Source organism: Astatotilapia calliptera, chromosome 22, assembly GCF_900246225.1.
Source record: "Astatotilapia calliptera chromosome 22, fAstCal1.2, whole genome shotgun sequence".
NCBI lineage: Eukaryota > Metazoa > Chordata > Actinopteri > Cichliformes > Cichlidae > Astatotilapia > Astatotilapia calliptera.
In genome coordinates, this window is record NC_039322.1 from 5018604 (window position 1) to 5031092 (window position 12489).

The window sequence follows — 12489 nt, forward strand, 5'->3', positions numbered from 1 at the left end:
CCATTTTCCTCATGATTCTTGATGGATAATTGATGGATGCAGCAGGCTTATTGATGGTTTCACTGAGTGATCACAGAATGGCCGGCCCTTCTCATCAGAGCTCACCCCTGCAGTTTCTTATGAGAGGGCAGTGCGCTTTCTTCTTTTAGCAGTCATTACTGCTGCACACAGGCTCAAACACGGACACGGTACTTAAAGCGTGTCCTTTTTCTCTTCACGTGAAATTTAGTATCAGGGTTTTTTTCATCACTGAACAAGTTTGATGCCCTCAGAAGAATTTTAAGCCAGAGCCAAAAGTAAATCACCAGAACTGTGATTTTAAATTATTTTATGTTCTTTAACTCAAATGTAATAAATATTACTAAATGATCAGAAATAACAAGAGGATGCAGAAATTTATGTCACATAAAGTCGCCCAATATTCATTGAATGCAGAGCAAAGGCCTAATCTGAGCCAGGGAGAGTCCCGTTGCTATACATGTTTTTCAAATGTAGATGGTGGAGTTAATCATTGTTTAAACCCATGATTTAAAAAATAATAAATAGAATAAATAAATAAGACAAATCCAGCATTGTCCATGATATATAACCACTGCTACTGTGGCAGCATCCACCCTCAGAGTTTCTGTACTGCAGTGTCAGCCGTCACTGGTGATGACCCTGAAGTATGGTTGCCTTAAAGTTATAAATCAAGAATAAAACCTATAAACAGTGAATTTAAACTTGATTAAAGCTAAACTGCATTTTTTATTGTCCAACAAACCTCTTGGAACTCAGCTTAGACTTTTAGAAATAAGCGTTCTTAAAAATGTATTCTCGATGCTGAGTGATTATAATGTCAAATGATGTTAACATTAATTCAGGTGCTTTAGCAACATGTGGATATCAGACTGTTAACATGAGCCCCGTGTTTTTCCATCTTATTGATTCTACATATTTAATGTACTGTATGTGGAAAGCTCAGGCTCTTCTGTAAATGATGTCAGTCTGAGTTGGGAGATGTTTTGAGGAGGGTTTGACTGCTCAGCACATTTTCTGGGTGATGTTTGCTCTTCTATAAATGATCAGTATAAAATTGTAAAACATGTAAAAGAATAAACTGACACTTTCTAGTATTAATGTGCCCCAAACACAAGCATGAGGTTTACCCACCAACTGTAAAAATATGTGAGGAGTTTTTCAACTTGAAGAAAAGTTGGACCAACTTGACCTGATAGAAGTAAAAAGTGGAAACAAGATAGAAGTTTTGTCAACTTAACATTTTGAACCGTGTGCACGTTGTGTTAGCTAAAGCGTTTTTAATGACTTTATTAAATTTAAGAAAAAGTTGTGCAACTCTTTACAGAACTTTGTGGAGCCTCATTGAGCCCCAGTGAGGCTCTACAAAGTCTGAAAACTGCAATGACACACTTTCATATTCTGCAGCGCTCTCATGCAGCTCACAGGCTGCTGGAATGTGATTGGTTGTGCTTTTACATTCTAACTTTATTTATAAAAGTTGTGGTAAAAACAAACCTTTTTACAACTTGTTTTTCACGACCCGGATCCGCATTCATCTTTTAATGTTACAGTAATGGTTTATGGTGTTAGGGCCACAGATACTTCCTGGGAAATGCCTTTGCTTCCAGACATCACCCTCACACTCAGCAAAGTTGCCACACTGACATAAATATTTCGTTTTTAATATACACTCGTAGCATGCTTATGTTTAGTCTGCTGCCATAGTCCACTTCTTATCTGCACTGTAAGAAATACCTGAATCTCATTTTTCTTCAGTTGGGTCAGACTTACAGTGTTTTCAATGAATAACGCAGACATTGTCATGCAGTTTGGGCCATGCTGCTCGCTGCTGCATTTGAAGTATTTTAGTAAAAAACTCAGGGGGAAGGGAAAACGTCTGCACACCATTTAGCTCCAGTTTAGGAAGTGGAGTCCTAAAACAGACTTTTGCTACATGCCTGGTGACGATTTCATGATATAATTTTCCTGTAATTTAGGAATGGATCTGCTCACACTTCCTCTTTTTCTGCATTTAAATATAAACGTGCAATATTAAAACAGCGGGCAGTAGGTCACCTTGTGATTGGAAGTACGAGTATTTAATAAAGGAAAACCTTTATCATTCATTTGTCAACACACGTGACATCATATCAAACTGACTGAAAGTCACCTGAGCTGTGATGCTGCTCAGATCTAAAGCATTCTTTTCTATTTTAGGTTTAACATTAGCAGAACATCAAAAAGAATTAAGACATTGTGGTGATGAAAAATTGTTTTGTTTGCATGTTAAGTAAATAACTTATACCCTATTTTTCCTTTGTGTGCTGCCATTTCCACCAGGCCCTTTGAACAGTTGGTAGTGACGCCAGTTATCTGGGATTTAGCAGAGAATGCAAACACACCCCTGTTTTGCCCTCAGAGAATCACACAGAAATAGGAGAGAAGAAATGAAAGGTGGTGAGAAAGAGCGAGCAGTATGGAACATCAAGAGATAATTACAGTTGATTACTGCTTTTTGGATGTGAAGTCTGCATTCAAAGAAAGTGAGTAAGCATGGCTGTGTGGAGCGTTTACAGCAGGGCACACAGGCAGCTTTGAAATATACGTATAGCACATGTAGGCCAATGAAAGCAGCTTTGATTTTATATGAAAGGAATGTGTGTTTGATATTACTGCTTAACAGGGTTTGTGTTTGTTAAAGAGACGATTTCAACCCCCGTGCATGTAAAAAAAAAAAAAAAGAAGAAGAAGAAGAAGCTGAGGTGTCTGAACACATATTTATTACTTTAGGTTTTTAATTTGAAATGTGAGAAGTGCTCGAGCAGTTTACACAGCTGCACGGGACGTCATAAACACCTGTTAGATACTGTAAAATATCTACTTCAGTGTCTTTGTACTACAATTTTTTAAAATTTATGATGTTCAGTTGCTCTTGACTCATCTCTGGTAATTTTGGAGATGACAGGTTGTGGTTTTGTTGGCAAAGAGTTCATTATGTCTTAAGGCAGCATTCCTTAGCCATTAAAAACATGCCAGTTATTTTCATCTTTGCATGATATTGTTAGTAAGGTACAAGAGTAAGGAGGGTAGCTACTAAAGATTCACTCAAACTGTGTTAACTTTGGTATTTAAATGTCCTGTGGTGACTCTTAAATCATCCTAAACCACATCAGCTTTTTGCACAGTTAAGGTCAAAATCTGCGATAATCAGATGTACAGTATTTACAAATATTAAAAGGCTGGAAATGTACATTAGTTCTTTCCATCCTCGTCTGGACCGCGCAGGAAAGGAGGGAGAGTGAATCATTCTTGAGCTTGAATCAAATCTGAGGAAGAAAGGCTGCCATCACATGGTGCCATCTACTGCAAGATGCACATGCAGGGCAGACAGATAGAGGTGGAGTCCTGACTGGCTGAAATCTGGATGGGAATTAATGGATAGTAATGAGTGATCCTCATTGGACATTTGTGCTGTTAAATAAATGGATGAGTACAATGTAAAACCATCAGGTTTACGTTCTTCAAGTGTCTCTGAAGCATAACTCAGAATTCTTCCAGTACTAAATTCATTTTTTGGGTTTATGCCTTGAGACTTTGGAGTCTCTGCATGTTTTCTTGCATGCAAACATTTTTTCCTTTTAAGCATCAGGCTTCATCATACTCTTCAGTTTCCCATCGCCATCCAACACCTGCAAAACAAGGCCACGTGGGGCTGACCAATCAGAATAAGGGTAGAACTTCGAGGATTTAGCCGAGGGGGCGTGGCTAGTAGCGCGGACAGACGTTTGATTGGCTGACTCAACGTTCATTCAGTTACTCTGCACAGCAGCCGTCTCATCCTCAGTTTACCTGAACAGCCCTGCTTGCTCTACAAAGCCTGCATTTACCTGTCGCAGGTACAGACGCAGAAAGCAGGAAGTGGCAAAGATAAATACTCATCTCAGTAATTTGGGCTTTTCAGAGGGAATCGAGACGAAGACAAAAAGGTTTCACTGACACTGAGTTAATAACTCAGAGTTAACAGAAAAGCTGAAACATCTTTGCAGCTCGATCATAAGAAAAGACCCAGTTTCCACTCCCAGACTCTCCTCGTACACGTACTTCTACGTGCGCCCGGCGCGCTATTACGCACGCCCTCTCCCTCCCTCTCCACCTTTGCCATTCTCTCTCTCTCTCTCCCCCTCTGTCTCTCTCTCCACACACACACACACACATACACAACCGCTCTCACTCTTCGTGGGAGAAAGTAAAGAAGGAGAGAGGGAAAGAGAGAGAAGGGAGAGAGAGCGTGATTCCAGGTCTCTCTCTGCTCTCTCCACTTTGGGTACTCGTACCCAATCTGAGTCAATGGGGCTTCAGTGCTAGGGATTAAACTTCAATATCAAATATATTTATTCACCCCAAACCCATTTTAGTCTTTAGGTTTGGTGCATTAATATAGGTAACTCATTAAGGAAGGTTTCCGGAGAAAGGTAAAGACGTCTCCAGAGGCGTGCTTTTTTGTCTGTTTCCTCACAGAAGGGTCAGTCGGGCTCCTCTCGTCGGCTGGCTTTCTGTGAGAGGATAACTTCCCCCATATCCCACATTTACAGCTGACCCAGGCCGGAGAACTACTGCAACACTATGGATATTGGAGCTTGTCCCTTCCGGAAGAAACGGAGACCATGGCGCATGGACTTCTCCTCCTTCGCCTTGGTAACCGTGGCGCTCGCCCTGTGCCAAACAACTGTGGTTCAAGCAGGTAAGACAGATTTTCCACTTTTTATTGGTGATGTTATTTTTATTCTTTAAATAACATTTAAAATATGGTTTCCTGTTTTTTTCTGTCTGAAACGCCATCTGTTTGAATAAACTGTGGCCGTAATGAGTCTGTATCTCTCCGTTATGGGACGTTTGCGCACCTGACGTGCTTCTTTACTTATTCCCAGAAGAATGAGGGCAGTAGTGCCCCATCAGTGGGCCCCACGGTATCCAAATATCTAAATCTGTTTGGTATTTGCTGCATGCAAGAATTACGTCTTTAGACGTTTATATTTTGAGGACTTAAAGGACTTATTCCTAAAACGCTCTTTTGTGACTTGTGTTTCTCTTTGGGGCCTGAATCTGAACCATACTAACGACTAACTGCTGATATCGAACTGATATTGGTCGGAAAATATTGATCAGGTGATAAAGAGGTGTCCGATTCTGAATCTGAAAAAAAAGAACGTATATTCTCGGGCATTCTGTCTTTCTCTATGACCATTAACGGCCTTTATCAATTTAAAAAAAATAATGCCTTCAAAGAAGCTGTTAATTTCCCATTCGTGGAATCTGTCTTCCTCTCTGCATTCAGACTTCTGACAGGTGTCATCATCTGTTCCTGTTACGAAACATACAGATATTTTTTTATTTGTTTGTTTTAATCTGATCAGTTTCTTTGTGATTTTCCTCCGATCTGAACTCTATGTGCTCTGTATTAACCTGACCTTGTTATCTAGAGTTCCGAATAGTTCTGACAGGATGGTGCTCATTTCTGTGCCCCTACCCGGAGTGGGGCATGAGATAAAACGGTACAAAGTCCTGTTTGGTAGTTTCTGATGAGCTTTGTCGAATAAAACATTTGGTTTGTTGGATTCTAGTATTTTTAGGGTTTTTTTCTTTTATTCTGACTAAATATTGGATTCAGTGTGCACTGGGCTACCAGCTGGAACCATATGAATGTGTTTACCAGTTCAGCCTGTGCACCAGTCCATCCATCACTGCCTCTGGTTGTTCAAAGAGGAGGGATTTCTGAGGGATCTCAATAAGACAAAGTGAACTTTATTCCCAGCCAACACCCGGCTGGTTTTCCAGGATTATTTTAGTTTGGGATTTTAAATTGTGGACTTCATGAAGGAATGATCCGTATGCGCTGCTGTTCCTTGATAGACCGCTAGTCGTCTCAAGTTATTTTTAACAGAATCCATTTATCCGCGTTTATAGTCTGGATTAGTTCAGCCAAAAATCGTGCATTTGATGCTTTTTAGTTTTACCTGAAAATAAACTCTTTTTTTTTTAAAGCGTGGCACAAAAAAGCTGTTTTAGCGCAAACTGCAACTATTTTCATAATAATAAAAAAATAGTTTTTCACTTTCTATTTGCGTTTTCATGAACTTTTATAATTTGAAGCAGTTGTTGCTTTGGACGTTAACAGGTTGGCTGTTGGCACAGTTGCAGCAGTTTACGGACCGCGGGGGCTTCTGTGGTATAACTCGCCTCCTCCACTGTATTCTTTGGCCGCGTTTCCAATTTCAGATTGCGAGAGGCGATTGCACCTTCCAGCCGTGTCCCGTGTGTATTTTGGAGGCGGGAGCCTGAGACATTTTTGCTTTTCATGAATAGGTTGTTATGCGGCGGAGCAGCTCGGTCGTCGGGGTTCGGAATTGAAAGCGAGCAGTATCTGCGCGTGTGTGCGCGCTTTGTGCACTTGTGTTTACGTATGTGCGTCTGCAAGCTATGGCTGTTTGTGTCCAGCTCAGGGTGTGGAAACGTATGCCTCATCTGCATGAATGTGCCTCTGTGTGCAGCAGCCCGGGTAGGCTGTGAGCGCTTATACACCAAATCACAGGGTTTCGTTTGCTGGTAGGAAAAAAGTTTTATAATCACCTGCTCTGTGATAATGTCAGCGTGACGCAAGTAAAACACTCACGCGACCTCTCAGGTCTGTGCTACGTGCGCGTGTGGGGGTTCCTGCTCGCACTGGCCCCGTGCACGGACTGTTGCGCGTTTCTGTGTGCGTGGTGTGGCTCAGCAGCAGATGTCAGAGTAAACTGTAACAGCGCCACACTGCGGCGGTGAAATGCAGATTCAGAGGGGTGAAGATGGTCTGAATCCCAGATGTTTGCTCTCAGATGTGTCCTGAGAGAATGAAGACGTCGCCATCACCCAGAGAGCAACACGCCCAGAAACACATGAAAGCAGAGTTTTGTTCAAAGAAGCAGAAATTCAGAGGCCAATATTTTCTTGACATGGATGTTCCTCAACCCCATTTCAAAGGCGACCGCTCCTCAAAGGGCAGTCTGTCTCACTCAGGCTAAACATAACATACTCTGCTCTCTCTCCTTCCCTCACTGCCAGTGAATAGAGCCACTCTATGTGGCGGTGGAGCAGGAGCCTGACAGCTCATTCTTGTGATTGAATGGAAGTGTGTGGTATTTCAGCCGCACGTGACTCAGTTTAGCAGCATTAACCCCGTGCCCTTGGTTTTCTCCTGCCCTGTCATCATGTTCCCCTGGGCCCCTGATGTGACACATCTATCCTCTTTCCTCTGTTGTACTTTTTTTGCACACTTTTCTCAGAGTTTTTACACTTGGACATCAGGACCCTTCCCCCATCAAATATCTACATTTTACATCCAACAGCCATCACTTTAAAAATGAGATAACGAGCTCTGTCTAACCACAGTGGGGAAAAACTGGCAGTTACAATATCTGGTTTCGTTTTTTCTCAGAGACTTTGTAAAACAGTAAACTTTCAGCTGACTTGTGCCCTAAGTTGAGCCTTGCAGGCAGTTCTCATGCACCCTCTCATTCCATGTCTACTTTTGGGATGAATAAATCTCCACCAGTGCTTAAATCTAAACCTAACCATATGTAATGTAAAGTGTCTTTGGTGGTAGAACACGACGTGTGAGAGCAGGTTGCCTGAAATGCACAGTTCAGGGCAAACACAGCCCATGTTCTTAATGCCTGTCAGAATGCCATCTAATAGCCAGCAGTTCAAAAACTATTAACAAAGTGGAAGCTGAACAGTGACACAGATATCACAGCGCAGCCTACACTGTGCATGGTTTCCTTTTCATCTTTAACACTTCCTGTGTTTCCTGGATTCGAGCCTCCACAGGTTGTCCTCACTCTTGGATTGATGCGTTATTGAATCCAGTATTGTAACAAAATGTGTGACACGCTGACCTACTCTCTCAGTCTAGACAAGATTAAAGCATGCATACGTCAAAGCTGAGATATGCTGAAACACTCTCAGGCCTCATTTCTAACTCACGACATCCCCTCAGACGGTGAATATTTGAAATCCTTTCTCAGACAAAACCACATTAGCACTGCAGACTGGAGCGAGCTGAAGATAGTTGGTCTCGTTTCCACAGTTTTATAGGTGATGATTTAGCGGTTTGTGCGTGGGGATAGTCGTTCTTGGGAGACATTCTGTTTGAGCAGAAGATGTGCAAGAACGACGTGAGAGCGTGCCAACTTTATAATGACAGGCTGTCTGTATAGGATGCTATTCCTAGTCACTGTTATTTTGCTGCTTCAAGGAAGTTGATGTGGGAGGGTATGGAGAGCAGCTGTGTGATTTTACATGTAATGTTAATGTACATCTTTTTTCCAGACATCAATGCTGTCTATGCATTTGAAAATAGTTTTAAATTGTGGCTTTAACCAGTTATGTTTTTAGACTTCACTGGAAAATGCTACCCTGAAGCATGAACGATGACAGAAAAGCACTTTGAAGGTTTTTGGGGCTTTACATTTTCTTAATGCAGTAACCACCAGCTGTCCCACTTAATCCTGCCTCTAAATCTGTTTGTCTTTATTGAGCTCATAGGTGGAGTGGCATTTATGGAGTTTATCCCAGCGTGTATTGTGTGGAAGACAGGGAAAGTCAGAGTTAGATCTTAATTCTATAATAACGACAGAATTTCTAGTATTCAGAGTCGGTGTTTTCAGATTTACAGAGGTGTCTTCAGACTTTATCCCCTTCTTTCTTGGAGTTCTGAGGGTTGAATGCTTTAAATGTTGCAGTCCTGAAGGCATAATCTTCCCGCATAAGTAAGAATCTCAACACAACTTTACAACGAGTCAAAGTTCTCACGCATTCCCCCTGAAGTGGTCTTTACCCGCCGACGCCTCACATGTGTTCCTGCAGCTAAATTGTTGCCACAGAACACACGATGAGGGTGTGTGTGTGTGTGTGTGTGTGTGTGTGTGTGTGTGTGTGTGTGTGTGTGTGTGTGTGTGTGTGTGTGTGTGTGTGTGTGTTTGTTAGGGGATTTCCAACTGCTTACTGCTCCCATTCCTCTCTTTCTTATCGCCTCTTTGTCTGGTTCATTCTTACTTAAAGTGTTTGATTTATGGTAAATTTATTATCTCTACTGTGGATAATTTCAGATCTGTGTTAGTTTACAGCATTTAAATGGTAAAATATAGATTGTGGGTAATGTGCAGTAGCAGTTTTCAGAAGGTCTCTCTGTGAAATGATCCAGTTTATGTGTGTGGAGTCTACAAACAGCTTTTATAACGAGAGAATTGTGTGAACCCACATGGACTGGCACTGATGCTCATTTTTCTTTCTCTGTTATAAAAGTGTTCAGTGTAACGAGTGCTTTTCAGTTAAAAGTGTAGATTGTGATGTGCGCTGTTCAGACTTGTGAAGAACATCCAGAGCTCAGCTGTGAAGGCCTCTCATTCAGCACAGGGGCACCAACAGTCTTAAGACTGCTGTCTAATTTGTGCCTTTTCTCTCTGTCTGCTCTGTGTGATAGTAAGTTACAGGGACTCACTCGTGACTGCCTCCTGCTCCGGGGCCTTCTGGTCCCGGGTAGGCCTTGTGGTGTCAGTAGTCACCCTCAGATCCAAACTGAGACTGCGGCCTGCAGCTTTGAAACCACACAAGACTCTGCATGATACACGTTGGCATCATCGGGGACGCACACGCAGACTGGCACAGACCACATAATGGCACACGGGGAGCTGCCGTACAGTAAATGTTGGCACTGCCCTGCAGTTACTTATAAACCACACGGAGACTGTGATTCATTAGTGCAGATACTCTAAACTTAGAGGCAGGTATTAAAAGCTGAAAACAAAGTATATGAGCTTAAGTATAAAGACAAAGAGATGCTTTGTTTGTTTTCTCAAAGGAATGATTGGACTTACAGTACAGTTAACACTCACTGAGCGCTGACTTTAAAGGACCATCATAGATGACAGGATAAGCAAAGAAAGCAAAAGAGACGCCCTTTAAAATAAGACCAAGTTTAGTAGAAATGTTACGACCCGGCTCAAAAGCTGCAAAATAAAAAAAGGAGACGAATACCAGAGTGTTAGTGAGAAGAGGTTTTAGCTTAAAATGGCACAGCAGGCTGGCTGAACTGGCTGGTGCCACCAAGACAAAGACTAGTGAGCTCCTGGGAAGCTTGCCTCAGGTATGCTTTTATTCACACCTGAGTAGGCGTGGCCAATTATTACCAGCTGAACACATTGAGGAGATCAGGGGCTGCAGAGGGGCGTAACAACAAAGGTTTTTCTTATTTTCTTTCATATATGTACTGGTACAGTGGCAGATACTCATATTAAAAATAACATTATCATCTTCTACTTCAAATAACTTCACAAACTCGACTTGCTTTCTGGATCAGAGTAGGATGAATGGCAATAACTTGTATGTTTTAAGGGGATTAATTGTTCTTATTGAATTATGATATTCTTAATCCATGTGTGTTACCTCCAGTGTTAGTTGCTGACAGCAGAACAGACAGCAGCAGTTATCTGCTACTGTCTGTTCAGTTTCTTCTCTTTTTGGCCTCCTTCAGGTTTTCAGGGAGGATTTACTGACATCCGTGTGGTACAAAGGCGAGTCCTGCTTTGGTTTTCTCTCTTTCAGTTACAGATTGTGTCACATGGTGTAACATTTATGTTGCAAACAGCCACACACTGACTTACACCAAATAAATCATGTCAATTCAAATAACTCCCTTTTTACGGCACGGCTTCTCATAATGGATTTTCTGTCTGTATACACAGGCATTATAAATAAATCATAACTATAGAGCAGCATGTTGGAAATTATAACCTGGAGCCTGAGCTGCAAGCCTCCGTGGTCAGCAGGCTGGATGGAGACACAGCTGGTGATCACAGAACAAATTTTATGAGACAGTTTTTGAAAGTAGTTTTAATTTTTAATTTTTTAAAGAATTTTCTTATATGAGTGACTCTAAAGTGCTTATCTGTGTACGTGTGTGTGTGTGTGTGTGTGTGTGTGTGTGTGTGTGTGTGTGTGTGTGTGTGTGTGTGTGTGTCCATTGTCAATATAGCACTTTTCTTGCTCTTTGTGTCCGACAACGTTGTAGTTGTGTAAAGGTGAGAGGTGAGAGGTCATAGTGTCAGCTGGAGTGTGTGTCTGGTATTTGGCACAGCTGTACCAGAAATACAAAGGGCATGCACACACACAGGCACACACACAGGCACACACACAGGCACACACACAAATAATCTTAGGCACAAAGCAGTGGAGAGGGAAGCAAGTGAACTCAGTCACCTGGTAAACCAGTTTCAACAAACAAAGCTACTGTGATATTTAATTTAATATTGATATTTAATATTTAACCCATAATTTTGTCTTTATTTCTTTTATTCTTTATTTTGATGTTTTAAACTTTTTAAACGTATCCAGAGTGTCCTTTGAGTCATTGTACGTCACGATAAACTCTAATCCAAGAAGCACTTGTACAGAATGAGTGGATGGATCGGACGCGTGTCACTATGAGTCGCTTGTTACTAATGTTTAATATTTTTGGAGTTTTTTAAGGTCTTGTGCTCTTTATGAGGAACACAATGAGCTTAATTCCTTCTCTGTGCATGCTTTCCTCCCCAGTAATCCTCTTTCTGACGTTATGTGCAGACAGAGTTTAATCTGCGTGTCCAGCTGCTTTGTGTTTTCTGTTAAGTCAATGAAGCTGCTCGTTAGCAGAGTGTACCGACTCCTGTTAGCAGTTTATCTCACACTCCTGTGAGTGTGTCTGTTTGCACTGAGTGTGTACATGTAAACACATATGTGTGCTGGTGTGGCATGTGGGACTTCAACAGGCCTGACTGTGCTCATGTCACAGTTAGTTAAGTCTCTTTCGGCTCCATCTAGTGGTGACTCTGGGGAATTGCAGCAGTTGAAACCATGGAGGAGCTTATTGCAGTTTTAGCTGCACGAGTCATTTTACAGTGTGATCGCCACCCTGAGTATCACATGTGTTTCCTATCACAGTGGAAGAAGCTTGTGGTCTGCGTGTTTGGTCAGTTGTGGTTTGTGTGTAACTGGGTGGCTCCCAGTGTAACAGGGACAGGATTGTTTCAGTCGTGGGGCACCTGTTCAAAAATACATCTACTCCATGCTCCAGGCTCATTATACACTGAACAGCAAACCATTATTCCAGACTCGATGGTTTAAGGATAAAACACACAGACCGAGTCTGATAATCTTTTTAAAATATATTGTGGCAGTTTTCAGTTTCACTTAATAGATGTTTTCAGTGTTTACACTTGCTGTGTTCAAGATAGATAGATAGATAGATAGATAGATAGATAGATAGATAGATAGATAGATGTTCTCTAAATGTTCAGGCTGTCAGTAGGTATACCTGTACAGGCTACTGTAATGTGCTCTCAGGTGGCTGGGAGCCCCGTTTCCTGTCTTAATGACAGCAGAGTAATTAGCCCACATTTACATCAAAAGGCTGCAGCC

General features: G+C 41.7%; 1 protein-coding gene across 9 annotated transcripts in view; it reads left to right on the plus strand.

Annotated features, from left to right (window-relative positions):
- col11a2 (collagen, type XI, alpha 2) overlaps window positions 1-12489 on the plus strand; it is a 53488-nt gene that overhangs the window by 7783 nt on the left and 33216 nt on the right. For 7 of the 9 annotated variants that reach the window (XM_026157097.1, XM_026157091.1, XM_026157095.1 and 4 more), the window contains exon 1: window positions 4197-4741. In XM_026157097.1, coding sequence (XP_026012882.1) covers window positions 4624-4741 — 118 coding nt within the window. In that variant the 5' untranslated portion in view covers window positions 4197-4623. Of the gene's footprint in view, window positions 1-4196; window positions 4742-12489 lie in introns of those variants that run through there. The other 2 variants (XM_026157092.1, XM_026157093.1) reach the window with 2 other exon arrangements.